The sequence below is a fragment of the Cetorhinus maximus genome, chromosome 20, assembly GCF_964194155.1.
Source record: "Cetorhinus maximus chromosome 20, sCetMax3.hap1.1, whole genome shotgun sequence".
NCBI classification, from domain to species: Eukaryota; Metazoa; Chordata; class Chondrichthyes; order Lamniformes; family Cetorhinidae; genus Cetorhinus; species Cetorhinus maximus.
This window is the reverse complement of record NC_135898.1, coordinates 20,503,340-20,522,150: the sequence shown is the minus strand read 5'-3', so window position 1 is coordinate 20,522,150 and position 18,811 is coordinate 20,503,340. Positions and strand designations below refer to the sequence as shown.

Below are 18,811 nucleotides of genomic sequence, written 5' to 3'. Positions count from 1 at the left end.
TAATACTGACACGCTACCTGCGGACCTCTTGTTAATACTGACACGCTATCTGCGGACCCCCAGTAAATACTGATACGCTACCTGCGGACCTCTTGTTAATACTGACACGCTACCTGGGGACCTCATGTAAATACTGGCACGCTACCTGGGGAACTCTTGTTAATACTGACACGCTACCTGGGAACCTCTTGTTAATACTGACACGCTACCTGCGGACCTCTTCTTAATACTGACACGCTACCTGCGGTCCTCTTGTTAATACTGACACGCTATCTGCAGACCTCTTGTTAATACTGACACGCTACCTGCGGACGTCTTGTTAATATTGATACGCTATCTGCGGACCCCCTGTAAATACTGACACGCTACCTGGGGACCTCTTCTTAATACTGATACGCTACCTGGGGACCTCTTGTTAATACTGAAACGCTATCTGCGGACCTCTTGTTAATACTGACACGCTACCTGCGGACCCCCTGTAAATACTGACACGCTACCTGCGGACCTCTTGTTAATACTGACACGCTACCTGTGGACCTCTTGTTAATACTGACACGCTACCAGCGGACCTCTTGTTAATACTGCCACGCTACCTGCGGACCTCTTGTTAATACTGACACGCTACCTGCGGACATCCTGTTAATACTGATACGCCAGCTGTGGACCTCTTGTTAATACTGACACGCTACCTGGGGTCCTCTTGTTAATACTGATACGCTATCTGCGGACTTCTTGTCAATACTGACATGCTACCTCGGGACCTCTTGTTAATACTGACACGCTACCTGCGGAGCCCCTGTACATACTGACACGCTACCTGCGGACCCCCTGTAAATACTGACACGCTACCTGCGGATCTCTTGTCACTACTGACACGCTACCTGGGGACCTCTTGTTATTACTGACACGCTACCTGCGGACCTCTTGTTAATACTGACACGCTACCTGCGGACCTCTTGTTAATACTGACACGCTACCTGGGGACCTTTTGTTAATACTGACACGCTACCTGCGGACCTCTTGTTAATACTGACACGGCACCTGTGGACCTCTTGTTAATACTGACACGCTACCTGCGGACCCCCTGTATATACTGACATGCTACCTGCGGACCTCTTGTCAATACTGACACGCTTCCTGCGGACCTCTTGTTAATACTGAAACGCTACCTGGGGACCTCTTGTTAATACTGACACGCTACCTGCGGACCCCCTGTAAATACTGACACGCTGCCTGCGGACCTCTTGTTAATACTGACAAGCTACCTGGGGACCCCCTGTAAATACTGACATGGTACCTGCGGACCTCTTGTTAATACTGACACGCTACCTGGGGACCTCTTGTTAATACTGACACGCTACCTGCAGACCTCTTGTTAATACTGACACGTTATCTGCGGACCCCCAGTAAATACTGACACGCTTCCTGCGGACCTCTTGTTAATACTGACACGCTACCTGGGGGCCTCTTGTAAATACTGGCACGCTACCTGGGGAACTCTTGTTAATACTGACACGCTACCTGGGAACCTCTTGTTAATACTGACACGCTACCTGCGGACCTCTTGTTAATACTGACACGCTACCTGCGGTCCTCTTGTTAATACTGACACGCTATCTGCGGACCTCTTGTTCATACTGACACGCTACCTGCGGACCTCCTGTTAATATTAATACGCTATCTGCGGACCCCCTGTAAATACTGACACGCTACCTGGGGACCTCTTGTTAATACCGAAACGCTACCTGGGGACCTTTTGTTAATACTGACACGCTACCTGCGGACCCCCTGTATATACTGACACGCTACCTGCGGACCTCTTGTCAATACTGACATGCTACCTGCGGACCTCTTGTTAATACTGGCACGCTACCTGCGGACCTCTTGTTAATACTGACACACTACCTGCGGACCCCCAGTAAATATTGACACGATGCCTGCGGACCTCTTGTTAATACTGACAAGCTACCTGGGGACCCCCTGTAAATACTGACACGCTCCCTGCGGACCTCTTGTTAATACTGACACGCTACCTGCGGACCTCTTGTTAATACTTATACGCTCTCCGCGGACCCCCTGTAAATCGTGACACGTTACCTGGGGACCTCTTGTTAATACTGACACGCTACCTGGGGACCTCTTGTTAATACTGACACGCTACCTGCGGACCTCTTGTTAATACTGACACGCTATCTGCGGACCCCCAGTAAATACTGATACGCTACCTGCGGACCTCTTGTTAATACTGACACGCTACCTGGGGACCTCATGTAAATACTGGCACGCTACCTGGGGAACTCTTGTTAATACTGACACGCTACCTGGGAACCTCTTGTTAATACTGACACGCTACCTGCGGACCTCTTGTTAATACTGACACGCTATCTGCAGACCTCTTGTTAATACTGACACGCTACCTGCGGACGTCTTGTTAATATTGATACGCTATCTGCGGACCCCCTGTAAATACTGACACGCTACCTGGGGACCTCTTGTTAATACTGATACGCTACCTGGGGACCTCTTGTTAATACTGAAACGCTATCTGCGGACCTCTTGTTAATACTGACACGCTACCTGCGGACCCCCTGTAAATACTGACACGCTACCTGCGGACCTCTTGTTAATACTGACACGCTACCTGTGGACCTCTTGTTAATACTGACACGCTACCAGCGGACCTCTTGTTAATACTGCCACGCTACCTGCGGACCTCTTGTTAATACTGACACGCTACCTGCGGACATCCTGTTAATACTGATACGCCAGCTGTGGACCTCTTGTTAATACTGACACGCTACCTGGGGTCCTCTTGTTAATACTGATACGCTATCTGCGGACTTCTTGTCAATACTGACAGGCTACCTCGGGACCTCTTGTTAATACTGACACGCTACCTGCGGACCCCCTGTAAATACTGACACACTACCTGCGGACCCCCTGTAAATACTGACACGCTACCTGCGGACCTCTTGTTGATACTGACACGCTACATGCGGACCTCTTGTTGATAATGCCACGCTACCTGCGGACCCCCTGTAAATACTGACACGCTTCCTGGGGACCTCTTGTCAATAATAACACGCTACTTGGGGACCTCTTGTTAATACTGACACGCTACCTGCGGACCCCCTGTAAATACTGTCACTCTACCTGCGGACCTCTTGTTAATAATGACACGCTATCTGCGGACCTCTTGTTAATACTGACACGCTACCTGCGGACCACCTGTAAATACTGACACGCTACCTGCGGACCCCCTGTAAATACTGACATGCTACCTGCAGACTTCTTGTTAATACTGACACGCTACCTGCGGACCTCTTGTTAATACTGACACGCTACCTGCGGACCTCTTGTTAATACTGACACGCTACCTGCGGACCACCTGTTAATACTGACACGCTACCTGCGGACCTCTTGTTAATACTGACAATCTACCTGCGGACCTCTTGTTAATACTGATACGCTATCTGCGGACCTCTTGTTAATACTGACACGCTACCTGGGGACCTCTTGTTAATACTGACACGTTACCTGCGGACCTCATGTTAATACTGATACACTACCTGTGGACCTCTTGTTAATACTGACACGCTACCTGCGGACCTCTTGTTAATACTGACACGCTACCTGCGGACCTCTTGTTAATACTGACACGCTACCTGCGGAACCCCTGTAAATACTGACATGCTACCTGCAGACCTCTTGTTAATACTGACACGCTACCTGGGGACCCTTCTGTAAATACTGACACGCTACCTGCGGCCCTCTTGTTAATACTGACACACTACCTGCGGACCTCTTGTTAATACTGACAGGCTACCTGTGGACTCTTTTTAATACTGACACGCTACCTGGGGACCTCTTGTTAATGCTGACACGCTACCTGGGGACCTCTTGTAAATACTGGCACGCTACCTGGGGAACTCTTGTTAATACTGACACGCTACCTGGGAACCTCTTGTTAATACTGACACGCTACCTGCGGACCCCCTGTAAATACTGACACACTACCTGCGGACCCCCTGTAAATACTGACACGCTACCTGCGGACCTCTTGTTGATACTGACACGCTACATGCGGACCTCTTGTTGATAATGCCACGCTACCTGCGGACCCCCTGTAAATACTGACACGCTTCCTGGGGACCTCTTGTCAATACTAACACGCTACCTGGGGACCTCTTGCTAATACTGACATGCGTCCTGCGGACCTCTTGTCAATACTGACACGCTCCTTGGGGACCTCTTGTTAATACTGACACGCTACCTGCGGACCCCCTGTAAATACTGACACTCTACCTGCGGACCTCTTGTTAATAATGACACGCTATCTGCGGACCTCTTGTTAATACTGACACGCTACCTGCGGACCACCTGTAAATACTGACACGCTACCTGCGGACCCCCTGTAAATACTGACATGCTACCTGCATACTTCTTGTTAATACTGACACGCTACCTGCGGACCTCTTGTTAATACTGACACGCTACCTGCGGACCTCTTGTTAATACTGACACGCTACCTGCGGACCACCTGTTAATACTGACACGCTACCTGCGGACCTCTTGTTAATACTGACAATCTACCTGCGGACCTCTTGTTAATACTGATACGTTATCTGCGGACCTCTTGTTAATACTGACACGCTACCTGGGGACCTCTTGTTAATACTGACACGTTACCTGCGGACCTCTTGTTAATACTGATACACTACCTGGGGACCTCTTGTTAATACTGACACGCTACCAGCGGACCTCTTGTTCATACTGACACGCTACCTGCGGACCTCTTGTTAATACTGACACGCTACCTGGGGACCCCCTGTAAATACTGACACGCTACCAGGGGACCTATTGTTAATACTGACACGCTACCTGCGGACCTCTTTTCAATACTGACACGCTACCTGCGGACCTCTTGTTAATACTGACACGCTACCTGCGGACCCATGTAAATACTGACATGCTACCTGCGAACCTCTTGTTAATAATGACACGCTACCTGGGAACCCCTTGTAAATACTGACACGCTACCTGAGGACCCCCTGTAAATACTGACACTCTACCTGCGGACCTCTTGTTAATAATGACACGCTACCTGGGAACCCCTTGTAAATACTGACACGCTACCTGCGGACCCCCTGTAAATACTGACACTCTACCTGCGGACCTCTTGTTAATAATGACACGCTATCTGCGGACCTCTTGTTAATACTGACACGCTACCTGCGGACCACCTGTAAATACTGACACGCTACCTGCGGACCCCCTGTAAATACTGACATGCTACCTGCATACTTCTTGTTAATACTGACACGCTACCTGCGGACCTCTTGTTAATACTGACACGCTACCTGCGGACCTCTTGTTAATACTGACACGCTACCTGCGGACCTCTTGTTAATACTGACACGCTACCTGCGGACCTCTTGTTAATACTGACAATCTACCTGCGGACCTCTTGTTAATACTGATACGCTATCTGCGGACCTCTTGTTAATACTGACACGCTACCTGGGGACCTCTTGTTAATACTGACACGTTACCTGCGGACCTCTTGTTAATACTGATACACTACCTGGGGACCTCTTGTTAATACTGACACGCTACCAGCGGACCTCTTGTTCATACTGACACGCTACCTGCGGACCTCTTGTTAATACTGACACGCTACCTGGGGACCCCCTGTAAATACTGACACGCTACCAGGGGACCTATTGTTAATACTGACACGCTACCTGCGGACCTCTTTTCAATACTGACACGCTACCTGCGGACCTCTTGTTAATACTGACACGCTACCTGCGGACCCATGTAAATACTGACATGCTACCTGCGAACCTCTTGTTAATAATGACACGCTACCTGGGAACCCCTTGTAAATACTGACACGCTACCTGTGGACCTCTTGTTAATACTGACACGCTATCTGCGGACCTCTTGTTAATACTGACACGCTACCTGCGGACCGCTTGTTAATACTGACACGCTACCTGCGGACCTCTTGTTAATACTGACACGCTACCTGCGGACCTCTTGTTAATACTGACACGCTACCTGCGGACCTCTTGTTAATACTGACACGCTACCTGCGGACCTCTTGTTAATACTGACACGCTTCCTGCTGACCCCCTGTAAATACTGACACGCTACCTGCGGACCTCTTGTTAATACTGACACGCTACCTGCGGACCTCTTGTTAATACTGACACGCTACCTTTGGACCTCTTGTTAATACTGACACGCTACCTGCGGACATCTTTTTAATACTGACACGCTACCTGCGGACCTCTTGTCAATACTGACACGCTACCTGGTGACCACTTGTTAATACTGACACGATACCTGCGGACCTCTTGTTAATACTGACACGCTACCTGCGGACCTCTTGTTAATACTGACACGCTACCTGCGGACCTCTTGTTAATACTGACATGCTACCTGCGGACCTCTTGTTAATACTGACACGCTACCTGCGGACCTCTTTTTAATACTGACACGCGACCTGCGGACTTTTTGTGAATACTGATACGCTATCTGCGGACCCCCTGTACATACTGACACGCTGCCTGGGGACCCCCTTTAAATACTGACACGCTACCTGCGGACCTCTTGTTAATACTGACACGCTACCTGCGGACCCCCTGTTAATACTGACACGCTACCTGGGGACCTTTTGTTAATACTGACCCGCTACTTGGGTACCCCCTTTAAATACTGACACGCTACCTGCGGACCTCTTGTTAATACTGACACGCTACCTGCGGACCACCTGTAAATACTGACACGCTACCTGCGGACTTCTTGTTATTAATGACACGCTATCTGCGGACCTCTTTTTAATACTGACACGCGACCTGCGGACCTCTTGTGAATACTGATACGCTATCTGCGGACCCCCTGTACATACTGACACGCTACCTGGGGACCCCCTTTAAATACTGACACGCTACCTGCGGACCTCTTGTTAATACTGACACGCCACCTGCGGACCCCCTGTTAATACTGACACGCTACCTGGGGACCTTTTGTTAATACTGACGCGCTACCTGGGGACCTCTTGTTAATACTGACACGCCACCTGCGGACCCCCTGTTAATACTGACACGCTACCTGGGGACCTCTTGTTAATACTGACACGCCACCTGCGGACCCCCTGTTAATACTGACACGCTACCTGCGGACCACCTGTAAATTCTGACACGCTACCTGCGGACCTCTTGTTAATACTGACACTCTACCTGGGGACCTCTTGTTAATACTGACACGCTACCTGCGGACCTCTTGTTAATACTGACACGCTACCTGCGGACCTCTTGTTAATACTGACACGCTACCTGCGGACCTCTTGTTAATACTGACACGCTACCTGCGGACCCCCTGTAAATACTGACACGCTACCTGCGCACCTCTTGTTAATACTGACACGCTACCTGCGGACCTCTTGTTAATACTGACACGCTTCCTGCGGACCTCTTGTTAATACTGACACGCTACCTGCGGACCCCTGTAAATACTGACACGCTACCTGTGGACCTCTTGTTAATACTGACACGCTACCTGCGGACCTCTTGTTAATACTGACACGCTACCTGCGGACCTCTTGTTAATACTGACACGCTACCTGCGGACCTCTTGTTAATACTGACACGCTACCTGCGGACCCCCTGTAAATACTGACACGCTACCTGCGCACCTCTTGTTAATACTGACACGCTACCTGCGGACCTCTTGTTAATACTGATACGCTATCTGCGGACCTCTTGTTAATACTGACACGCTACCTGGGGACCTCTTGTTAATACTGACACGTTACCTGCGGACCTCTTGTTAATACTGATACACTACCTGGGGACCTCTTGTTAATACTGACACGCTACCAGCGGACCTCTTGTTCATACTGACACGCTACCTGCGGACCTCTTGTTAATACTGACACGCTACCTGGGGACCCCCTGTAAATACTGACACGCTACCAGGGGACCTATTGTTAATACTGACACGCTACCTGCGGACCTCTTTTCAATACTGACACGCTACCTGCGGACCTCTTGTTAATACTGACACGCTACCTGCGGACCCATGTAAATACTGACATGCTACCTGCGAACCTCTTGTTAATAATGACACGCTACCTGGGAACCCCTTGTAAATACTGACACGCTACCTGCGGACCCCCTGTAAATACTGACACTCTACCTGCGGACCTCTTGTTAATAATGACACGCTATCTGCGGACCTCTTGTTAATACTGACACGCTACCTGCGGACCACCTGTAAATACTGACACGCTACCTGCGGACCCCCTGTAAATACTGACATGCTACCTGCATACTTCTTGTTAATACTGACACGCTACCTGCGGACCTCTTGTTAATACTGACACGCTACCTGCGGACCTCTTGTTAATACTGACACGCTACCTGCGGACCACCTGTTAATACTGACACGCTACCTGCGGACCTCTTGTTAATACTGACAATCTACCTGCGGACCTCTTGTTAATACTGATACGCTATCTGCGGACCTCTTGTTAATACTGACACGCTACCTGGGGACCTCTTGTTAATACTGACACGTTACCTGCGGACCTCTTGTTAATACTGATACACTACCTGGGGACCTCTTGTTAATACTGACACGCTACCAGCGGACCTCTTGTTCATACTGACACGCTACCTGCGGACCTCTTAATACTGACACGCTACCTGGGGACCCCCTGTAAATACTGACACGCTACCAGGGGACCTATTGTTAATACTGACACGCTACCTGCGGACCTCTTTTCAATACTGACACGCTACCTGCGGACCTCTTGTTAATACTGACACGCTACCTGCGGACCCATGTAAATACTGACATGCTACCTGCGAACCTCTTGTTAATAATGACACGCTACCTGGGAACCCCTTGTAAATACTGACACGCTACCTGTGGACCTCTTGTTAATACTGACACGCTATCTGCGGACCTCTTGTTAATACTGACACGCTACCTGCGGACCGCTTGTTAATACTGACACGCTACCTGCGGACCTCTTGTTAATACTGACACGCTACCTGCGGACCTCTTGTTAATACTGACACGCTACCTGCGGACCTCTTGTTAATACTGACACGCTACCTGCGGACCTCTTGTTAATACTGACACGCTTCCTGCTGACCCCCTGTAAATACTGACACGCTACCTGCGGACCTCTTGTTAATACTGACACGCTACCTGCGGACCTCTTGTTAATACTGACACGCTACCTGCGGACCTCTTGTTAATACTGACACGCTACCTGCGGACATCTTTTTAATACTGACACGCTACCTGCGGACCTCTTGTCAATACTGATACGCTACCTGGTGACCTCTTGTTAATACTGACACGATACCTGCGGACCTCTTGTTAATACTGACACGCTACCTGCGGACCTCTTGTTAATACTGACACGCTACCTGCGGACCTCTTGTTAATACTGACATGCTACCTGCGGACCTCTTGTTAATACTGACACGCTACCTGCGGACCTCTTTTTAATACTGACACGCGACCTGCGGACTTTTTGTGAATACTGATACGCTATCTGCGGACCCCCTGTACATACTGACACGCTGCCTGGGGACCCCCTTTAAATACTGACACGCTACCTGCGGACCTCTTGTTAATACTGACACGCTACCTGCGGACCCCCTGTTAATACTGACACGCTACCTGGGGACCTTTTGTTAATACTGACCCGCTACTTGGGTACCCCCTTTAAATACTGACACGCTACCTGCGGACCTCTTGTTAATACTGACACGCTACCTGCGGACCACCTGTAAATACTGACACGCTACCTGCGGACTTCTTGTTATTAATGACACGCTATCTGCGGACCTCTTTTTAATACTGACACGCGACCTGCGGACCTCTTGTGAATACTGATACGCTATCTGCGGACCCCCTGTACATACTGACACGCTACCTGGGGACCCCCTTTAAATACTGACACGCTACCTGCGGACCTCTTGTTAATACTGACACGCCACCTGCGGACCCCCTGTTAATACTGACACGCTACCTGGGGACCTTTTGTTAATACTGACGCGCTACCTGGGGACCTCTTGTTAATACTGACACGCCACCTGCGGACCCCCTGTTAATTCTGACACGCTACCTGGGGACCTCTTGTTAATACTGACACGCCACCTGCGGACCCCCTGTTAATACTGACACGCTACCTGCGGACCACCTGTAAATTCTGACACGCTACCTGCGGACCTCTTGTTAATACTGACACTCTACCTGGGGACCTCTTGTTAATACTGACACGCTACCTGCGGACCTCTTGTTAATACTGACACGCTACCTGCGGACCTCTTGTTAATACTGACACGCTACCTGCGGACCTCTTGTTAATACTGACACGCTACCTGCGGACCCCCTGTAAATACTGACACGCTACCTGCGCACCTCTTGTTAATACTGACACGCTACCTGCGGACCTCTTGTTAATACTGACACGCTTCCTGCGGACCTCTTGTTAATACTGACACGCTACCTGCGGACCCCCTGTAAATACTGACACGCTACCTGTGGACCTCTTGTTAATACTGACACGCTACCTGCGGACCTCTTGTTAATACTGACACGCTACCTGCGGACCTCTTGTAAATACTGACACGCTACCTGGGGAACTCTTGTTAATACTGACACGCTACCTGGGGACCTCTTGTTAATACTGACACGCTACCTGTGGACCTATTGTTAATACTGACATGCTATCTGCGGACCTCTTGTTAATACTGACACGCTACCTGCGGACCTCTTGTTAATAATGCCACGCTACCTGCGGACCTCTTGTCAATACTGACACGCTACCTGGGGACCTCTTGTTAATACTGACACGCTACCTGCGGACCCCCTGTAAATACTGACACGCTACCTGCGGACCTCTTGTTATTAATGACACGCTATCTGCGGACCTCTTGTTAATACTGACACGTTACCTGCGGACCTATTGTTAATACTGACACGCTACCTGCTGACCTCTTGTTAATACTGACACGCTGTCTGCGGACCCCCTGGAAATACTGACAACCTCCCAGGGATCCCGCTGTAAATACTAACTTACTCCCAGGGACCTCCTTTGGATACCGACACACTCCCAGGGACCCCTGTAGATATTTATACACTCCTGAGGACCTCCTTCAAATACTGACACACTCCCTATGTCCCCTTAAATACTGGTACACTTCCAAAGACACCAATTAAATGCTGACACACTCTCTGAGTTCCCCCTGTAAATATTGACACGCACCTGAGGACCCCTGTAAATACATATACACTCCTGACGAACCCCTGTAAATACTGGCACAGTCCTGAAGATACCCAGTGAAAACTGGCACACTCCCTGGGTCCCCCTGTCATTCCGGATACACTCCTGGGGAGCCCCTGTAAATCCAGCATTTCTGGTAGAATTTGACCATTGATCCGTTGGACTCTGCAGTCAGCGCCGAATCACTGTAAACTGACATCTCAGGACGTGACCATCGTTTGCTACATACGCACCCATAGTGCACTGAGGCAGGGGGCTGAGAGGCTCTGCTTCCTCGTAGGAGTCGTCAGGGTGAACCTCGTTTGCTTGGTGAGGGGAGGGAGACGAGCCGGCCTGTGCCTGTGGGGACAAAGGCAGAGTTAAAGGAGCAGCATTGGTGTGTGAGCGAGATCGGAGCTATGTTCAGTGCACTCAGACAGCAGGAAGCTGGGCTGGAGTTTGCAACACGGGGGTCCCCATTCTCAGAGGCGCCAGGGCTCCATCTGTTCAAACTCTAGACTGCTGCCACGAGTCTGTGGATCGCAGTGCTGAAAAGGGGGTTTGCAGGCCCTCAGCAGCCCGGCACACTGTGCTACAACAGAGGATGGCTCAGTGGGAGTGGCAGTGATTCCACAGAGCTCTGAACTGCCGCCCTCTCTCAGGCTGATAGCACTCGCCCTCCCGCCGCAGCCACACACCCACTCTTGCGAATGAGCCAGGCAGCCTGGACTGCTGCCAACCTCAGGCCGCTGGCACTGCCTGGCTGCCAGGTGGGAGACCCCAGCCATTGCAACCTTTGTGGCCTCACTTGAACACACCACTTCACTTATCATCACAATCTGCCCGCCTCACAAATCAACCATATTGTGGAATTCTGCTGAGTGATTCGGTCATCCTGACTTCCTGTATGATTAGCTTTTGATGGTACTAAGGGCCTTCAGTACTTCCTCTGTTTATGTGGGTGTTCCTTGTCTCGTAAAGATTTGTCCAGACATTAATTATTACTGATTTCCTGCCGCTGATGGTATCAGGACAGTATGAGAGGGTGAGCTGGAGAACGAGCCCATGCCTGTAAACAGGACATTTTCTTTCTCTCCTGAGAGACTCCAGTCCTTTTGAAGATTGAGTTTGCCTGAATCTGGAAGAACACATTTGGACTTTTTTTGACAAACGGGTTGTGCAGCTCCAGTGTAGTGTTGGTGCATTCAAGAATCAGGTTTCATACTCGTAGACCCGACTGGTCGCGGGACAAAGTGCTCACTCCTGACTCCAGCTGTTGTTGGCGAAATCCGGAGCTCACGCAGATGATCGGGTCGCCCTGGGACACTGGTCATTGGTCAAAGAGCAGCACCTGACACCAATCCACAGGCCCCCTAGTATTGTAATCCTATCCACATGCACTGCAACTTTAACAGCAATGGGCAGAGTTCATTATTACAGGCTGAGGGTGGGGAGACACAAAGTGTGCGTGCTTACTTTTAGGCCACATCTACATTCAGGAGTCAAGATTTCATGAGCAGTGCCCTGGCGTAGCCAGTATTTGACACCAGATGTGGCTGAGCCTGGCCCAACACTCGGCAACACTGTCTGTGATCCTCTCTCTGGCACCTTATTGTCTTATGAGGGAAGGTTGTGCAGCTTGGGCCTATATGCACTGGAGTTCAGCAGAATGAAAGGCGATCTCATTGAAACATATAGGACAGGATTTTACCCTCGTCGGATGGGCTTGACCGGCGGGGGCAGTCAGGTTGGGAAGCAGGAGCGGCTGCGAAAGCGACCACCACCCACGATCGGGCTGCTATTTGACGCTGGGCAAGCCAGTTAAGGCCCGCCCAGGGTGAAAAGCGCGCTGCAGCGAGGGCGGGAGGAGGGCGAGCACACAAGTGAAAGCTCCCTGCAGCGCAGAGCTGCCCCAGGGAGCTGCAGATTTAACAAATGAAGGATAAAGAATTTTAAAATGTTCAAAAAAAAGAGCATGTCCCCTCGTGTGACTCTGTCACATGAGCAGGGCCATGTTATGAGTGAAATGTTAACACTTTTATTTCATTTTTAGTGGCGGTTGGAACCTCACCTCGACGTGGATGAGGTTTCCTAAAAAATCCAAAGGCCGCTTGGCCTTTTCGCCTGCCCGTCAACCGTAAGGTTGGACAGGCAGCGAGAAATTTAATTCAGTTTGTACTTTCACGACCTTAATAGGCCTGTCAGTTGTCGGGCGGGCGCACTGCCAACTCCCACACGTGCCCGCTGACCGAAATATCGCGCAAATGCACAATGACATCACGGCGCTTGCCCGATGTCAGAGCACGTCCCCGATGAGCACAATATTCTGCCCATAAGATTCTGTGGGTTGGGAGGTGGGGTGCGGTGGTGACAGGATAGATGCTGTGAGGATGTTTCCCCTCGTGGGTGATCTAGAACTAATGGGGCACAGTTTCAAAATCAGGGGTCTCCCGTTTAAGACAGAGATGAGGAAGAATTTCTTCTCTCAGACCGTCATTAATCTTTGGAATTCTTTACCCTAGAGAGCAGTGGAGGTTGGGGCATTGAAGGCTGAGTTTGACAGATCTTCGGTTGACAAGGGGGTCAAGAGTTATGGGGCAGGCAGGAAAGTGGAGCTGAGACCACATCAGATCAGTCATGATCTTATCAAAGGCCCGAATGGCCAACTCCTGCCCCTATTTCTCATATCACTTTCCACACCAATTAGTCCTTCAAAGCCCAGACCAGCATCTTCAACAATCTTTTATCAACATTTTTCCCTTACTGTTCTGAAGCTCGTCACTCGCAATGGGCTACAAACTATTATTACGACATAAACTAACAGCCAGTGTTAGCGCATTAGTGGGGACACATCTTCAAGTGACTAAGGTACTTGCCCTGGAGAAACAGGGCAAGGAGCAGGAGCTGGATGGAACAGGGAAAACTACAGGAAGTCTCATCCCATCGGACATCCCAAGGGATTCCTTTTGCGATGGCTCTTTGGTTTGTTCAACCTGACCTGAGGAGAGTTTTGGGTGTGGAGTCAGGTGCTCACATGAACACAGCGCTTGACTGAGGGAGAATGCATTGGGATGGACTTTGCTAAATTCTTATTCAGCCACCAAATCTCTGCATCAAGGAAGCATTTCTAACCTATAGATTTTGTTAAATTTGGTCTAGAAAGTTGTTTTTTCCTTCTTTCCTGGGGTGTGAGACCAGTATTTATTGCCCATCCCTAATTGCCCCTTGAGAAGGTGGTGGTGAGCCACCTTCTTGAACTGCTGCAGTCCATGTGGTGTAGGTACACCCACAGTGCTGATAGGGAGGGAGTTCCAGGATTTTGACCCAGCGATAGTGAAGGAACGGTGACATATTTCCAAGGCAGGATGGTGTGTGGCTTGGAAGGGAACTTGCAGTTGGTGGTGTTCCCATGCACCTGCTGCCCTTGTCCTTCTAGGTGGTAGAGGTCGTGGGCTTGGAAGGTTGTCAAAGGAGCCTTGGTGAGTTGCTACAGTGCAGCTTGTAGATGGTACACACTGCTGCTACTGTGCGTCGGAGGTGGAGGGAGTGAATGTTTAAGTTGGTGCACAGGGTGCTGTAATCAAGTGGCCTGCTGTGTCCTGTATAGTGTTGAACTTCTTGAGTGTTGTTGGAGCTGCACTCATCCAGAGAAGTGCAGAGTATTCCATCACACTCCTGACTTGTAGATGGTGGACAGGCCTTGGGGAGTCAGGAAGTGAGTTACTTGCCCCAGAATTCCCAGCCTCTGAACTACTTTTGCAGTATTTACGTGACTGGTCCAGTTCAGTTTCTGATCAATGGTAAGCCCCCAGGATGTTGATGGCGGGGGATTCAGTGATGGTAATGCCATTGAATGTCAAGGGGAGGTCGTTTTTTAACTAATTTACAGACCTTGTATTGCATGAGCACAAAGCCACACTAGAAAACATAATGATGAGCTGGGGAGTGGGTTAAAGTGGAATTATAAGGGCTGCTGCCAGCTATTTGGGCCAATGGGCCCTAATCTTCAGAGGCTTTTCTCTGATGTGGTCTCATTAGTGCCACTCATTAGAGGATCTGTGAGAGTGCGGATGGTCACGGACTCCATTCTGGAACCCTGCCAGTCCACAGCAGCTGCCCGATATCAACCCAGGCCTGAAAACAAATTAAACTGCACCATGAACAAGTACTCCTTACACACAGAACACAGTTTGGGGGAAGAAAGCAGAGACAGAGAGAGAGAGGGAGGGAGGGAGGGAAGGGGGAAATAGAGGGGTGAATGGGAGGGTGAAAGAGGGAGGGGATAAAGAGAGGGTGGAGGAAAAGAGGGCGAGGAAAAAATAGGGGGAGGAGAGGGAGGGGGAAAAGAGAGGAAGAGTAAAAGGGAGAGGGGAAAGAGGGAGGCGATAGATGGGAAGCTGATTTTTACTGGATCAAAGGGGTCTGACTTTTTTAGTGAGTGTGGGTTTGGCCAGGGCAGATAAAGCTGCATTTCCTCATTTTAATGTTCTGTGGGGACCAGGTTTCTGGACCGATTTTGATTGTTGCTTTTACTCTGACAGCATTTTTCTTTTTGTGGTTGCGAGATTGTTAGGTTTTGCGGTATTTTAACAAAATAAACAGGGTGATTTTTAGCAGAGAGGGTCACCTCTTTGAAACTTTTTTTCTCAAAGTGGAACAGATGCAAACAAACCATTAGGACTGATTTTAATTGGATTTATTTTTCCTCTGTCTGTTTTGGCTGATTGTTGGAAGGAGTTTAGCACTTCATGGTGGCCGTGTCTGGGAGTGAATCTCACAGTGTATAGGACAGTGCTGCATTCTCAGTAAAGGGGTCACCAAGCCACTCGATGCTTCTGTCAATTTACTAACCTATCAAGGTAATTCCTCATCATCTGTGCAACCGTCTCTCTCCACCCACAGAAATTGTGTGTGTATAAATCCCACTCTTGACAAGGTCTGGGAAAAAAGATCTCAGCCACCAAACTGCGCAGAAAAATCTTTCAAGATTAACTTAAGACTGACAGTTCTGATGAAAGGTCAGACTTGAAGCGTTATCTCTGCGTTTCTCTGTACAGATGCCAAGTATTTCCAGCATTTACTGTTTTCATTCCATCCATAACCTGCTTTCCACAGTCACTGCTCCCCACACCCACCATCCCCATATATTTCCTCATCTGCAGATTGTCAGAGAGTCTCAGCCACTTTCAGTGATGGACCTGTTTTCCCAGCTAAATGTCCATCGACGATCCTGGATCCCAGGGATGCAGAGACTCTCCCACCTTGGGCTGAGATACCACCTCCAGCCAGTTTGGTTAACTTTACCAGCTCTCCTCATGTGCTTATCTAGCTCCCCCTTGCTATTCACTTCAACTTCTCCTACATTCTCAAACAACTTCATTCATGCCTTCATGGCCTTGTCTTGTCTATTCCATCACACTCCTGGCTGTCCCGCCACATTCTGCCCTCCTTAAACTTGAGACCATCCAAATCTCTGCTGCCCACATCCCAAGTCCTGTTAACCCATCACCCCTGTGCTCGCTCACCAACACTGGCTCCCGATCATGCAAGGCCTTAATTTTAAAATTCTCATCCAGGTTTTCAAATTTCTCCATGGCCTCCAGACCTACAGCCCTCCGAGATGTCTGCAATCCTTCAATTCCGGACTCTTAAGCATCCTCGATTTGAATTGCTCTACCATTGGTGACCACACCTTCAGCTGCCTGGACCCTCACTTTCCTGCCTTAAGATGCTCCTTAAAACCTATCCATTTGACCAAGATTAGGTCATCTGTCCTAACGTCTCCTTATGTGGCTCAGTGTCATATTTTGTTTGCTAATCGCTCGTGTGAAGTGCATTGGGACATTTTTCTATGTTAAAGGTTCTATAAATCCAAATCATGGCAATCATAGTAAAGAAGTTTCTCCAGAATTGGAATTATTCATGACTGTCATGTGTTCCTGGCCCCTGGTTTTGGACTGGCCACAAGTGAGATCTCCTCTACGCCCAGCCTATCAAACCCTTTCATAATTTTAAAGCTCTCTGTCAGAAAAATCTCTCAGTCTTCCCTTTGCAATAGGAAAGCATCCCAGCCTGTTCAGTCTCCCTTTGTCAGTGGTAACTTCTAGGATGTCGCAGCATTCTTGTAAAACTAGTTTTTTACACTTTCTCCAGTGCCTCCATATCTTGGAGAGCAGAGCTGTGCACAGTAAATGAAGTGTGGAAGCTGTAGGGAGCTTCTTGATGCAGGAGGTCTAGGAGCATTTGACCCTCACATATCTCTCAGCAAGCAGAGTGTGTGATTAGGGACTGCACTAGCACACTGACAGTCTCAGACCCGTAGCACCACTGCTGCATGCCTTGTGCTCGGGCTAACTTCGAGGGCTAGGAACAAGATGCACCTGACACGAGCGTGAGTTGGAACAAACATGAGCAAGTCCCACTGCAACTTGTGAATCATGTCAACCGCTCTTTCGAAAGCTGGTCATTTGCAACATCCTTCGTGTAATGATGGAGGGAGGGAGTGTCAAAGAAACAGGAAGAAAAAGTGCTGGGATCGCACGTGTTACGGTCACAAGGCTGGGTACACAGCAGACCCACCTCCTCACTCTGCCTTCTACTTGACAGCGACTTTCTCCCCAATTTCTTTGTCGAGGGCTATTTTTTAGCTCACACGTTTCAGCACCAGTGCCTCACTCTCTGCCTCACAGACGATCTCTGAAGTGTGTGTGTGTGTTTAAGATAAGCCCATTCAGACCTGAGCAATATAATTTAAGGAGCTTGATTGCCAGCTGTTAAGCTAATGGTAAAATAAATGTTGACTTTACCACTTTGGTTTGAAAATCATCCGATAGTGGGGGGCAGGGTGAAATGTCTTCTGTGTCTTCGATGATCTCCAGGACATTCCGCGGCTCATTTGCTGTTGGATAACAGTAGAATTACTTTGAAGTATTGGATGAGTCAGGAGGATTTGCATGATCTTCATGGGTAAACTGACAATGCATCACCACCATGTGCTAACCGCTCCAGCTCAGCGGTGTTGGGAATGTCCGGCACTGACCTCACTGTGGGGAAGGTGGGCTTGATATGGAAGGTGAGCCGTGGTCAGTCGCTGAATGGCTCACCAGGCTTGAGGGGCTGTATGGCCCACTCCTGATCCCAGAAGGCCAATAGTCCGTGTGTATTCCCCACCCTCCTGTCAGTCACCCCAAACCCCAGTGAGAAGGTGACCAGGCCCCAGGACACTGCCCAATGAGAAGCCACTGTCAGCCATCCATTCCTGGACCTGATCACTACAGATGGGGCCACTCACTATACAGGAGCTCACATGTTCTGCCGAGGCAGCAAGTCTGCTGCCCACGGGTGCAGAGATGTTAGCTCACTCTCGCCAGCAATATCCTCCAACAAACAACCCCCAAGCAAAACCAGCATCTCTATAGCCCCTTTCACAACCTCAAGACAGTCAGTTAAGGCCTTTTGAAATGTAGTCGCTGTTGTAATATAGGAAACGCGATAACCAGAACGTGCACAGCAAGCTCC

At 49.5% G+C, this 18,811-nt stretch overlaps 2 protein-coding genes across 5 annotated transcripts in view; both read right to left on the bottom strand.

The window, feature by feature from the left end:
• ikbkb (inhibitor of nuclear factor kappa B kinase subunit beta) overlaps positions 1–18,811 on the bottom strand; it is a 505,718-nt gene that overhangs the window by 309,830 nt on the left and 177,077 nt on the right. The window lies entirely within an intron of this gene.
• The window catches only part of LOC144694917 (actin filament-associated protein 1-like), a 204,609-nt gene that overhangs the window by 163,033 nt on the left and 22,765 nt on the right, over positions 1–18,811 (bottom strand). For all 4 annotated transcript variants that reach the window (XM_078565680.1, XM_078565683.1, XM_078565681.1 and 1 more), the window contains 2 exons: positions 18,100–18,191; positions 11,548–11,653 (listed from right to left, as the gene is read on the bottom strand). In XM_078565680.1, coding sequence (XP_078421806.1) covers positions 11,548–11,653; positions 18,100–18,191 — 198 coding nt within the window. The remainder of the gene's footprint in view (positions 1–11,547; positions 11,654–18,099; positions 18,192–18,811) is intronic.